We start from the raw sequence: 12,429 nt of genomic DNA, 5'->3' as shown, positions 1-12,429 counted from the left end.
CGCGCCGGGGCGCACCCCCTGGCTGCGGCCTTTGCACGCACGTTCCGCCGTGCCCGTCAACTTCGACCACCGCAGCACATCGTGCCCGCCTGCCTTCGCATCGCCCGCCACTGCTGCGGCAGCTGCTACCTCTGCCGCACCCCCCCGCTGCCCAGCATCGCCGGCGCCCCCCCATTCCGGCCACCCTCGCCGCGGTTCCGGTCGTCGCCCGGCGCCGGCGCCCGTCTGTGCCACTAGACCCTCTCCTGGGTCGGACGCCCGCAAGCCCACTCGCCCGCTAAGACCCCTTCGGGCCACTGACCAGAGGGGCCCCAGCCCCAGAACGATTAAAAAAAAAATTAAAATATATATATATAACAAATAAATTAATAATAAAATTAATTAATTAATTAATTTAATTAATTAACTAATTAATTAACTTATCTAATCTTGTTTAGTTTAACTAATTAAGATTAATTAACCTAATAAATAGTTACCCTAATTGTTAATTAGCTAAACAATCCCTAACAGGTGGGACCCACCTGTCAGGTTGACCAAGTCAACTGCTGACGTCATGCTGACATCATGATGACGTCAGCAGACACTATTCTGGATAATGTTGATTAAATTAATTAAATAAATCCTAAAAATGATTTAAAGCTTTTAAAATTAATATAAGGTAAACCGTAGCTCGGATCGAAAAACTTTGTACATGAAAGTTGCTCAGAACGACGAGACGAACCCGGATACGTAGCCCGTTCGTCCACCACGCACCCCTAACATATCAAACTCGCAACTTTCCCCCTCCGGCTCCTCTGCCCGAAAACACGAAACACCGGGGATATTTTCCCGGATGTTTCCCCCTTCACCGGTATCGCCCATCCCTACGTTAGGTCATACCTAGCACCGCGTATTGCCGCGTCTTGCTTTGTGTTGCATTTGATTGCTCTATTATTTATTGTGTTCCCCCTCCGTTACTCCTTTCCGGTAGACTCCGAGACCGACGCTGCTGCTGCCCAGTTCGACTGCGGAGTTGACGACCCCTCTCTCTTGCCAGAGCAACCAGGCAAGCCCCCCCCCCTTGATCACCAGATATCGCCTATTCTATTCTATACTGCTTGCATTAGAGTAGTGTAGCATGTTACTGCTTTCTGTTAATCCTATTCTGATGCATAGCCTGTCATTGCTGCTACAGTCATTGATACCTTACCCGCAATCCTAAATGCTTAGTATAGGATGCTAGTGTTCCATCAGTGGCCCTACACTCTTGTCCGTCTGCCATGCTATACTACTGGGCTGTGATCACTTCGGGAGGTGATCACGGGCATATACTATATACTTTACACGGTTACATTACCTGTGATACTGTTCGGAGTTGGGGGCTGAAAGGACAGGTGGCTCCATCCCGGTAGAGGTGGGCCTGGGTTCCCGACGGCCCCCGACTGTTACTTGTGGCAGAGCGGCAGGGCAGGTTGAGACCACCTAGGAGACAGGTGGGCCTGGCCCTGTTCGGCGTTCACGGATACTTAACACGCTTAACGAGATCTTGGTATTTGATCTGAGTCTGGCTACGAGCCTATACGCACTAACCATCTACGTGGGAGTAGTTATGGGTATCCCGACGTCGTGGTATCAGCCGAAGCACTTCAGACGTCAGCGACGGAGCGGCGCGCGCCGAATTGGACTGGAACGCCACTAGGCTAGGTCTGCTTTCGGCCGCGTACGCAACGTGCAGGTGTGCTATGGGCGATGGGCCCAGACCCATGTGCGCTTAGGTTTAGACCGGCGTGCTGGCCTCTCTGTTTTGCCTAGGTGGGGCTGCGACGTGTTGATCTTCCGAGGCCGGGCATGACCCAGGAAAGTGTGTCCGGCCAAATGGGATCAAGCGTGTTGGGCTATGTGGTGCACCCCTGCAGGGAAGTTAATCTATTCGAATAGCCGTGATCTTCGGTAACAGGACGACTTGGAGTTGTACCTTGACCTTATGACAACTAGAACCGGATACTTAATAAAACACACCCTTCCAAGTGCCAGATACAACCGGTGGTCGCTCTACCTCAGGGATATGAGGAGGGGATCGCCGGGTAGGATTATGCTATGAGATGCTATTTGGATATGCTACTTGGAGATGCTACTTGGAGGACTTCCATCTATTCTCTTCTACATGCTGCAAGACGGAGGCTGCCAGAAGCGTAGTCTTCGATAGGATTAGCTATCCCCCTCTTATTCTGGCATTCTGCAGTTCAGTCCACTGATATGGCCTCCTTACACATATACCCATGCATATGTAGTGTAGTTCCTTGCTTGCGAGTACTTTGGATGAGTACTCACGGTTGCTTTCTCCCCCCTTTTCCCCCTTTCCTTTCTTTCTGGTTGTCGCAACCAGATGCTGGAGTCCAGGAGCCAGATGCCACCGTCGACGACGACCCCTACTACACCGGAGGTGCCTACTACTACGTGCAGCCCGCTGACGACGACCAGGAGTGGTTAGGAGGATCCCAGGCAGGAGGCCTGCACCTCTTTCGATCTGTATCCCAGTTTGTGCTAGCCTTCTTAAGGCAAACTTGTTTAACTTATGTCTGTACTCAGATATTGTTGCTTCCGCTGACTTGTCTATGATCGAGCACTTGTATTCGAGCCCTCGAGGCCCCTGGCTTGTATTATGATGCTTGTATGACTTATTTATGTTTTAGAGTTGTGTTGTGATATCTTCCCGTGAGTCCCTGATCTTGATCGTACACATTTGCGTGCATGATTAGTGTACGATTGAATCGGGGGCGTCACACCCTGCATGTTGTAGTTCATCACAAAGCTCTTGTAGCTTGGTGGGAGCGACTGGAGGATTCTGTCAATGACCGCCTCATCTGCGAGGTTAATGTTCAGCTGGGTCATACGGTTGTGCAACCCAGACATCTTCAGGATGTGCTCACTGACAGAACTGTTTTCCTCCATCTTACAACTGTAGAACTTGTCGGAGACATCATATCTTTCGACCCGGGCATGAGCTTGAAAAACTAGTTTCAGCTCTTCGAACATCTCATATGCTCCGTGGTGCTCAAAACGCTTTTGGAGCCCCGGTTCTAAGCTGTAAAGCATGTCGCACTGAACGAGGGAGTAATCATCAGCACGAGACTGCCAAGCATTCATAATGTCTTGGTTCTCTGGGACGGGAGCGTCACCTAGCGGTCCTTCTAGGACATATTGTTTCCTGGCAGCTATGAGGATGATCCTCAGGTTCCGGACCCAGTCCGTATAGTTGCTGCCATCATCTTTCAGCTTGGTTTTCTCTAGGAACGCGTTGAAGTTCATGTTGACATTAGCGTTGGCCATTGATCTACAAGACATATTTGCAAAGGTTTTAGACTAAGTTCATGATAATTAAGTTCTAATCAAATTATGAACTCCCACTTAGATTAGACATCCCTCTAGTCATCTAAGTGTTACACGATCCGAGTCGACCAGCCCGTGTCCGATCATCACGTGAGACGGACTAGTCATCGTCGGTGAACATTCTCATGTTGATCGTATCTTCCATACAATTAGTGTTCGACCTTTCGGTCTCCGTGTTCCGAGGCCATGTTTGCACATGCTAGGCTCGTCAAGTTAACCCTAAGTGTTTTCGCTGTGTAAATCTGTCTTACACCCGTTGTATGTGAACGTAAGAATCCATCACACCCGATCATCACGTGGTGCTTAGAAGCGACGAACTGTAGCAACGGTGCACAGTTAGGGGAGAACACTTCTTGAAATTTTTTAAGGGATCATCTTATTTACTACCGTCGTCCTAAGTAAACAAGATGCATAATACATAATAAACATCACATGCAATTATAAAGTTGTGACATGATATGGCCAATATCATATAGCTCCATTGATCTTCATCTTCGGGGCTCCATGATCATCTTGTCACCGGCTTGACACCATGATCTCCATCATCGTGTCTTCATGAAGTTGTCACGCCAACGACTACTTCTACTTCTATGACTAACGTTTAGCAATAAAGTAAAGTAGTTTACATGGCGTTATTCAATGACACGCAGGTCATACAAAAAATAAAGACAACTCCTATGGCTCCTGCCGGTTGTCATACTCATCGACATGCAAGTCGTGAATCCTATTACAAAGAACATGATCTCATACATCACAATTCATCATTCATCACAACTTCTGGCCATATCACATCACATGATCAATCGCTGCAAAAACAAGTTAGACGTCCTCTAATTGTTGTTGCATCTTTTACGTGGCTGCAATTGGGTTCTAGCAAGAACGTTTTCTTACCTACGAATCACCACAACGTGATTTTGTCAGCTTCTATTTACCCTTCATAAGGGCCCTGTTCATCGATTCCGCTCCAACTAAAGTGGGAGAGACAGACACCCGCCAGCCACCTTATGCAACTAGTGCATGTTAGTCGGTGGAACCGGTCTCACGTAAGCGTACGTGTAAGGTTGGTCCGGGCCGCTTCATCCCACAATACCGTTGAGCAAGAAAAAACTAGTAGAGGCAAGTAAGATGACAAAATCCACGCCCACAACAAAATTATGTTCTACTCGTGCAAAGAGAACTACGCATAGACCTAGCTCATGATGCCACTGTTGGGGAACGTTGCAGAAAATTAAATTTTTTCCTACGGTTTCACCAAGATCCATCTATGAGTTCATCTAAGCAACGAGTCAAGGGAGAGAGTTTGCATCTACATACCACTTGTAGATCGCGTGCGGAAGCTTGCAAGGTGATGATGTAGTCGTACTCGACGTGATTCGAATCACCGATGACCAAGTGCTGAACGGACAGCACCTCCGCGTTCAACACACGTACGGGACGGGAGACGTCTCCTCCTTCTTGATCCAGCAAGGGGAAGGAGAGGTTGAGGAAGACAGCTCCACCGGCAGCACGACAGCGTGGTGATGGTGGAGAGGCAGTACTCCGACAGGGCTTCGCCAAGCACACAACGGAGGAGGAGAGGTGTTGGGGAGGGGAGGGCTGCGCCTTGGAGGGGTCGTCGGCTGCCCTCCGCTCACCCCTCTATTTATAAGGGGAAGGGAGAAGGGGGCCGGCCCCCTAGAACCCATCTAGGGGGGGGGTGCGGCGGCCTAGGGGAGAGGGGAGAGGGTGGCTTGCCCCCCAAGCCAAGGGGGGCGCCCCCTCTAGGGTTCCCCCTCAACCCTAGGCGCATGGGCCCAAGGGAGGGGGGTGCGGCCAGCCCACCAGGGGCTGTCTCCCTGCCCCACGCAGCCCATGTGGCCCCCCGGGAGGGGTGGCCCCTCCCGGTGGACCCCCGGAACCCTTCCGATGGCCCCGGTACAATACCGGTATGACCCCGAAACTTCCCGGTGTCCGTTTGACAACTTCCCATATATAAATCTTTACCTCCGGACCCTTCCGGATCTCCTCGTGACGTCCAGGATCCCATCCGGGACTTCGAACAACATTCGGTAGTCACATACTAGTCCTCCTAATAACCCTAGCGTCACCGAACCTTAAGTGTGTAGACCCTACGGATTCGGGAGACATGCAGACATGACCGAGACGCTCTCAGTCAATAACCAACAGCGGGATCTGGATACCCATGATGGCTCCCACATGCTCCTCGATGTTGTCATCGGATGAACCACTATGTCGAGGATTCGATCAAACCCTGTATGCAATTCCCTTTGTCAATCGGTACGTTACTTGCCCGAGACTCGATCGTCGGTATCCCAATACCTTGTTCAGTCTCGTTACCGGCAAGTCACTTTACTCGTACCGTAATGCATGATCCCGTGTCCAACACCTTGATCACATTGAGCTCATTATGATGATGCATTACCGAGTGGGCCCAGAGATACCTCTCCGTCATACGGAGTGACAAATCCCAGTCTCGATCCGTGTCAACCCAACAGATACTTTCGGAGATACCTGTAATGCACCTTTATAGTCACCCAGTTACGTTGTGACGTTTGATACACCCAAGGCACTCTTACGGTATCCGGGAGTTACACGATCTCATGGTCGAAGGAAGAGATACTTGACACTGGCAAAGCTCTAGCAAAACGAACTACACGATCTTTTATGCTATGCTTAGGATTGGGTCTTGTCCATCACATCATTCTCCTAATGATGTGATCCCGTTATCAACGACATCCAATGTCCATAGTCAGGAAACCATGACTATCTGTTGATCACAATGAGCTGGTCAACTAGAGGCTCACCAGGGACATATTGTGGTCTAAGTATTCACACGTGTATTACGATTTCCGGATAATACAGTTATAGCATGAATAAAAGACATTTATCATGAACATTGAAATATAATAATACTTTTATTATTGCCTCTAGGGCATATTTCCAACAGTCCTCCCATTCTCCATCACTGTTCGAACAACATCGACCCCCCGACGGCAGGAAGAAGATGCCTCATGGTTTTCCGGTAGCTTCCTTTGATGCTAAGGTGCTTGCTTAAGGGTAAGAAAAAGAAGCGATGAAGAATAGACGGTGTGCAGACGCCGCTGGAACCCTCTGGCTATTAGCCCCTCCCACCACTTCCATCTGAGGCTCGGATCCAATTCTTGCAATCGACTCCAAAGGGATCTATCTGGCGACGGCGATGTATTTCCATTGAGCGATATCCAGTTTCTCCAGTGTGCTCACTTCCAGAGACAAACACATGAAGTACGAGCACTGTAAATCCCTTTTTCCTTGTACTTCCTCTGAATTTGAGTCAGACGAGTGTTTTTCAGGTGGTCACTACACCATGAGGAGATACAGACTAGAGTTTTCTCTCTGATTGGGTGAATGTATTTTCTTGATTGATTCTTATGGGTCACACAATTCTTATCTGCCCGTCTATCACTGCCAGGCCTCAGCAGTCAGCATATTATGTGATTTTCTTAATTCTGAATTTCCAATTCTATTTGGATTGGATGCAATGAGTCATATTCAAAGACATCCTCTCATTCATTAGAACTGAAATAGTATATACCCATGATTCAAAGCAACGGTACCCGTAAAGCACCTGCTAATGGTAAAAATTATTGGCAAATGGGTATGTAGTGTTAGTGTTAGTTCAGTGGATCGGTCAATCTAACCTGACCTTGAGTTTGCAAATATGTTCTATCATAAGGAAGGATTGCATTTCTATATATTCGTCCCTTGGGTGTTCAAATGCAAGTAGAGACAAAATCATTGGTGTTTTACTGCTTCAGAGTGTTAGAACTGAACTTGAAGTTACGTATTCAAGCAGAGTTCTTGCTTAATAAGCAATATTTCTTCTGTCAAAATATCAAACATTATTTCTCTATGGCTGTGGACTTGAAGCAATGCATCTCGAACCATTCAAAATATACAATTAATTTTAAATTCCCATATATCATTCAGATATTTCTAATCTTATTTTTAGAATGCACGGGCGCGGCAACGCGCGCCTTAATGGTCTAGTTGGAGCTGAAGCCACTGCGGTCATCTGCCATGGTTCGAATTGGGAAAAGGAGAGGACGAATTGGGAAGAGGAGAGGACGAAGAGAGTGGAGTGCACTGAGTGGACTGCGTCTAGAGTTTATCAGAGGGGATATATGTGGGGTCGGGGTGGGCCAGACTGATGTGTCGGACGCGCCCGGGCCGCCCCATATTTGGGTTGGATATGAGGGGCGCTGGGTAGTTAGAGAAACTCTAGCAGACCCCGTAAAATCGCGACCCGCATAAGGCGTTTACAGTTCGACGAAGAACTGTTTTGCGGGTCGAAATCATGCGCGGCAGAGTAGAACCCGTATATGAAACTGTATAATTTAAAAAAAAAAACTTTCGCGGGAGAAATTGCAGCCACACTAGTTCATCATCACATACTACATTCTACTACTACTACTACTACTAGAGGGGGGGGGGGGTCTCACGACGGTGAGGCCGAGGTCGGTATACCAAAATGGACGAGCTCACGGCCGAGGACGACGCGGTGGAGGAGCTCAGTCCTCGTCGGAGCTGACGAGATCGATGAACTTCTCCCTCTGCTCCTCGCGGATGCGCCGCCACTCGTCGTCCTTGTCCCTCGCGGCAAGGTTGGCCGCGACCGCCTGCCTGAGGATGAGGTCTTCGAGCTCCTCGTCGTGGCGCCGAAGCTCCGCCTCCTTGCGCAAGCTCCGTTCGGCAATGGCCGCCGGGACCGCGTCGAAATCGGCCACGAAATCTTCGGGCCCGACGACCCCTCGGCGCTCGATCTCCTCTGGCTCCTGATTGACGGCGAGGACCTCGATCTCCTCCGGCTCCTTCGACCACTCCCTCTTCACGGGGAGAAGCCTTCCACCGAAAGAGGAAGAGCTCGCGGCGTGGGAAGATCTCACGGCGGAGGACGAGCCCACAGCCGAGGAGGGCCTACGCCTGTGCCGACGGTCGTACTCTTCCGTCTCGCGAACGAGGAAGCTCGGCGGCGGCTCGAGGCCCTTGTTCGTCCACTTCCTCGCCATGCGCTTCCTCGCACCGTTCGAGCGGACACGCCGCTCGCGCTCGGGGTCGCCGCCCCCGCTAGAGCTGCTACCGGAGCTGCGTTTGGAGCTCCACATGCGACCCCACATGGCGGCTGGAGGCGGAAGGGGCTCACCGGCGGCGAGAAATGTGAGAGGGGAGTGGGGAATTGCAGCAAGACGGGGGGCGGGGGGATAGGGTTTCGACCCGTATCTGCCCCGCGAACCCGTAGATATACTGCTTCGGAGGGGAGGGGCGGTTTGCGGGCCGCGGTAAAAAAAATTACGGGCCGGACGAGTATACGAACTTTGTTCTGGCCAGAAAATTGGGCCGAGCTCATATACTCGTCTGAATTTTGCAGGTTCATGACATATACGGGGTCTGCTAGAGTTGTTCTTAGGACGTTAAGGACGATTTGAGGCGCTCGGTTGGAGCGGTTTTTTGTGAATGGTCAGCCGACCGGGCGTTTGAGACGGGTTTGAGGCCCGCGGCTGTAGATGCTCTAATGCCCATACAACTATTCGAAATATGAGCGTGGGAAATATAACCTTCAAAATTTATCTGTTGAAAATATAATTGTTACAAATATATTGTTAATTAGAGAATGTGAATAAGAAAATATACTGTAGTAGATTGCACCCGCCAAAAAGAAAAGAAAATATAGTAGATTGAAATATATAGTTGAGATATTTTTTCTTTAGTGTAGAGATGAAATTTGGAGAAAGCTTTCGAGTTGCAACAGACCCACTGTACATCGACTGAGCTCGAAAGTCAAGACGAACCCAGAATCTTGATTTTAGTTGAAGTTATTATTACTATCTTATATATGGCCTGATCAACGCCTTGGATACAACGCCGTTGCTTAGCTAGGGACAAGGACGGAGTGTTTCTTTACCCAAAGGAAAGAAATAATTAATTAGCGTCGCTTTCGGCAGATAGACGAAATAACTGAAGATAAACGTAGTAACGCCGACGAGATACCGGCCTCCAATTCCGGCGTCTCCATTTGGCACATAGTATAGGATTGGAGAGGAACTGTGGTCTACCTTCCTCCTGTATAAACAAGAACTGTGCTTCCTCTGAAGCCGAGACCTCTTGCCATGGCTGCACCACCCTCCCTTTCCTACCTTCTCGAGGAGCCTCGCCGACTGCCGCCACCACCACCGCCCCAGGACGGGATGGATACAGAGGCGGAGTGGAGGGATTGGGCGGAGCTGCCACGGGATGTGTTGCTGGCAGTGCTCAGCAGGCTGGACCACATCGAGATTCTCATGGGGCCCGACATGGTGTGCAGCCCATGGCGCAGGGCTGCTACGGACGAGCCCGAGCTGTGGCGCCGCATCGATATGCGCTTTCACTATGCCGATGGCTTCTACCTCAACTCCAGGAAATTGCTTCAGATGGTGAGAGCTGCCATGAGGCGTGGTGCGGGTCGGTGCGAGGCCTTCTGGGGTGGGAGCTACGTCACAGAAAGGATTCTCTCCCTCGTCGGCAACGCGTGAGGATTTCTTGCTTGTTTACCTTTGTTTTTTATAAAAGAGTTCCCTCTCAGATTTTCATTATTAGAAATCACCAAGTCTTACATATACCAACTATTACAACCCAACAAGTCCCGGCCGGCATATCAGACGATGCACACCCCTGCAGGGCGATGGGGAATCAGACTCCCACACCCCCTTAGGCTTCGTTTGGCAAGGGAGGTTTTCCTGCCCCAAAGAGGTCGAGGATTGTAAGGGATTTGGTGATCCTCTCCCCTTCACCCAAACCCCACTAATCCTTCCCCTTCCTAATTCCCTACATTTGGTTACAATCGCCACATACCAGATACCAGTGTCTCACTCGATCTCTGTGTCGTCCAGTTCCACGCCTAGGCCAGTCAAAACCTTGTGCATCAAATGGCCTTGCATGGATTTTCTGAGAATTAGCATGCCGCGGGGTTAATCCCATGCAAACCCTCCCAACCCACCTCTACCAAACGGGGCCTTAGGAATGCAAAAGCCTCGCAGCCTCAGACGAGTTCAAAACTAAGATTGAAGCTTAACCTAACAAACACTGATCTGAGAGGTCCCACAGGCCCGGAACTCAAGAACGCACGTAACATCAACATTACTAAAGCATTCTCCAAAACGAACAGTGCTACTAGAACAAGTTTAGCCGAAGAAACAAAGGCCAGGAGGAGAAAGACAAGTGAACAAAGGGAGAGCTCCCAGAGCAGCACTGCATGAACAAATGGTAGACAAAATAAGGTAGCCATAATTATGTGCGCCATTCTCCATCCTAAAGTTGCTCGAAAGATGTCTCCCACAATCTGCTCCACTCTTCTTACGCCCTCCGTCATTATTCTTCGACTTCTTGGGTTTATTTGCAATACGGGCCAATCATGTAACATTTTAATCATCATATTAACAGGTATACATGGATCAGATATCCTTTTCTTATCAAATACCACACTATTTCCAAGTTTCCGGTTAGTCCAAAAAACTACTGCTATCCCCACTGCCACCAGGGATTTTTCCAGTTTCCCAAACTACTTCAACCAAATCCCAAACAAACCCCGAGTGTTGTCAGACACTTGTTTTATATCAAAAGCATATTGAATAATATTCTACATCATTTTCGCCATGGAACATTTCAATTCTTATCTCACATCAAACAAATCCCAAGTCTTATCTCACACCCACCCCTACGAAGCAGATTACCTCTAGTTAAAATACTATTACGCAAGACCAACCAAATAAAGACTTTCGCCCTAGGTGGCATCTTAGTTTTCCATAGGAATTTATGTGGGTATTTAATCACATTCTCAATCAGGAATTTATAATAACATTTGACAGTGTAGATTCCTTTTTTGTCTAAGGTCCAGAAAATTCTATCTGTGTCCCCACTCAAGACCACACCAGAAACTATCTTTAATATGCTCCCATTGTTCCAAAGAAGCCCCATATAAGGTTCTTCTAAAATTAACATTACCTAAACCCTTGTCAAACATATATTTGATAGATTTATTCTTATCAAAACACAGGTTATATAATCGAGGAAAGTCATCTTTCAATGCTCTATCATTAACCCATCTATCTTCCCAAAATCTGAAACTCTCCCCATTCCAAATCTCAAATCTACACAATGAAAGAAAATGATTTTTCTGCTTAAGGAGCTAAGACCAGAACTAGGAGCCCCCCTGTCTGTGTTTGGCAGTTGCTAGGCCCTCTCTGTTCAAATATTTGTTGAGAAGGATATCTTGCCAGAGACCAGTACTATTAAAGATTTTCCACCATCACTTTACCAATAATGATTTATTCATTAAAGCAAAGTTTTGTATTCCTAATCCTCCCAAATCTTTAGTCCTACACACTTCAGACCATCTCACTAAATGATATTTCCCTTTTTCCTTCCTCTTCTTGCCATAAAAGTCTGGCTCTAAAATAATCCATTCTTTTATTTACCCACAGGGAGCCCATAAAAGGACATTAGGGAATCCCAATGGGAGAGGATTGTATCAAGGTGACCCTACCAGCACTAGCTAATAATCTTCCCTGCGAATTCTCACACTTCTTCTCCATTCTGTTTTCAGGGGGGGCAACTTTTGTTTCTAATTCTTTTCTTGTCCAGGGGCAGCCCTAAATACTTCATTGGCAAACTTCCTATAGGACAAGTAATTTGGGAAAATTCAGAAGCTTTATTAGCAGCCTCCCCAAATAAGAACAACTCACTCTTATGAAAGTTAATTTTCAATCCTAACATCTGTTCAAACAAACAAAGTATAAAAATTATGTGCACTTTCAAAATCATCTTGTATTAGAAAGATTGTATCATCAACATACTGAAGCATGTTTGTTCCTTTGTCAGTATTTTACTCTAATACCCCTTTCACCAAACCACTTGCTTTATCCATATTCATCAAAATAGCAAGTGCATCAGCAACCATATCAAAAATCAAGGGTGAAATGGAGTCCCCTTGCCTCATCCCTTTGTCTGTAGGGAAATATTTTCCCATATTATCATTTAACTTAACAC

At 48.0% G+C, this 12,429-nt stretch overlaps 1 protein-coding gene across 1 annotated transcript in view; it reads left to right on the top strand.

Annotated features, from left to right (window-relative positions):
* Positions 1-9,495: 9,495 nt before the first annotated feature.
* Positions 9,496-12,429, top strand: part of LOC119341464 (putative F-box/LRR-repeat protein 23) — a 6,295-nt gene continuing 3,361 nt past the window's right edge. The window contains exon 1 of the mRNA XM_037613334.1: positions 9,496-9,913. Within this exon, the coding sequence (XP_037469231.1) occupies positions 9,516-9,913 (398 nt within the window). The 5' untranslated portion in view covers positions 9,496-9,515. The remainder of the gene's footprint in view (positions 9,914-12,429) is intronic.

Source organism: Triticum dicoccoides, chromosome 7B (assembly GCF_002162155.2).
Source record: "Triticum dicoccoides isolate Atlit2015 ecotype Zavitan chromosome 7B, WEW_v2.0, whole genome shotgun sequence".
NCBI lineage: Eukaryota > Viridiplantae > Streptophyta > Magnoliopsida > Poales > Poaceae > Triticum > Triticum dicoccoides.
The sequence above is the reverse complement of the archived record's forward strand: the minus strand, read 5'-3'. Positions and strand labels throughout refer to the sequence as shown.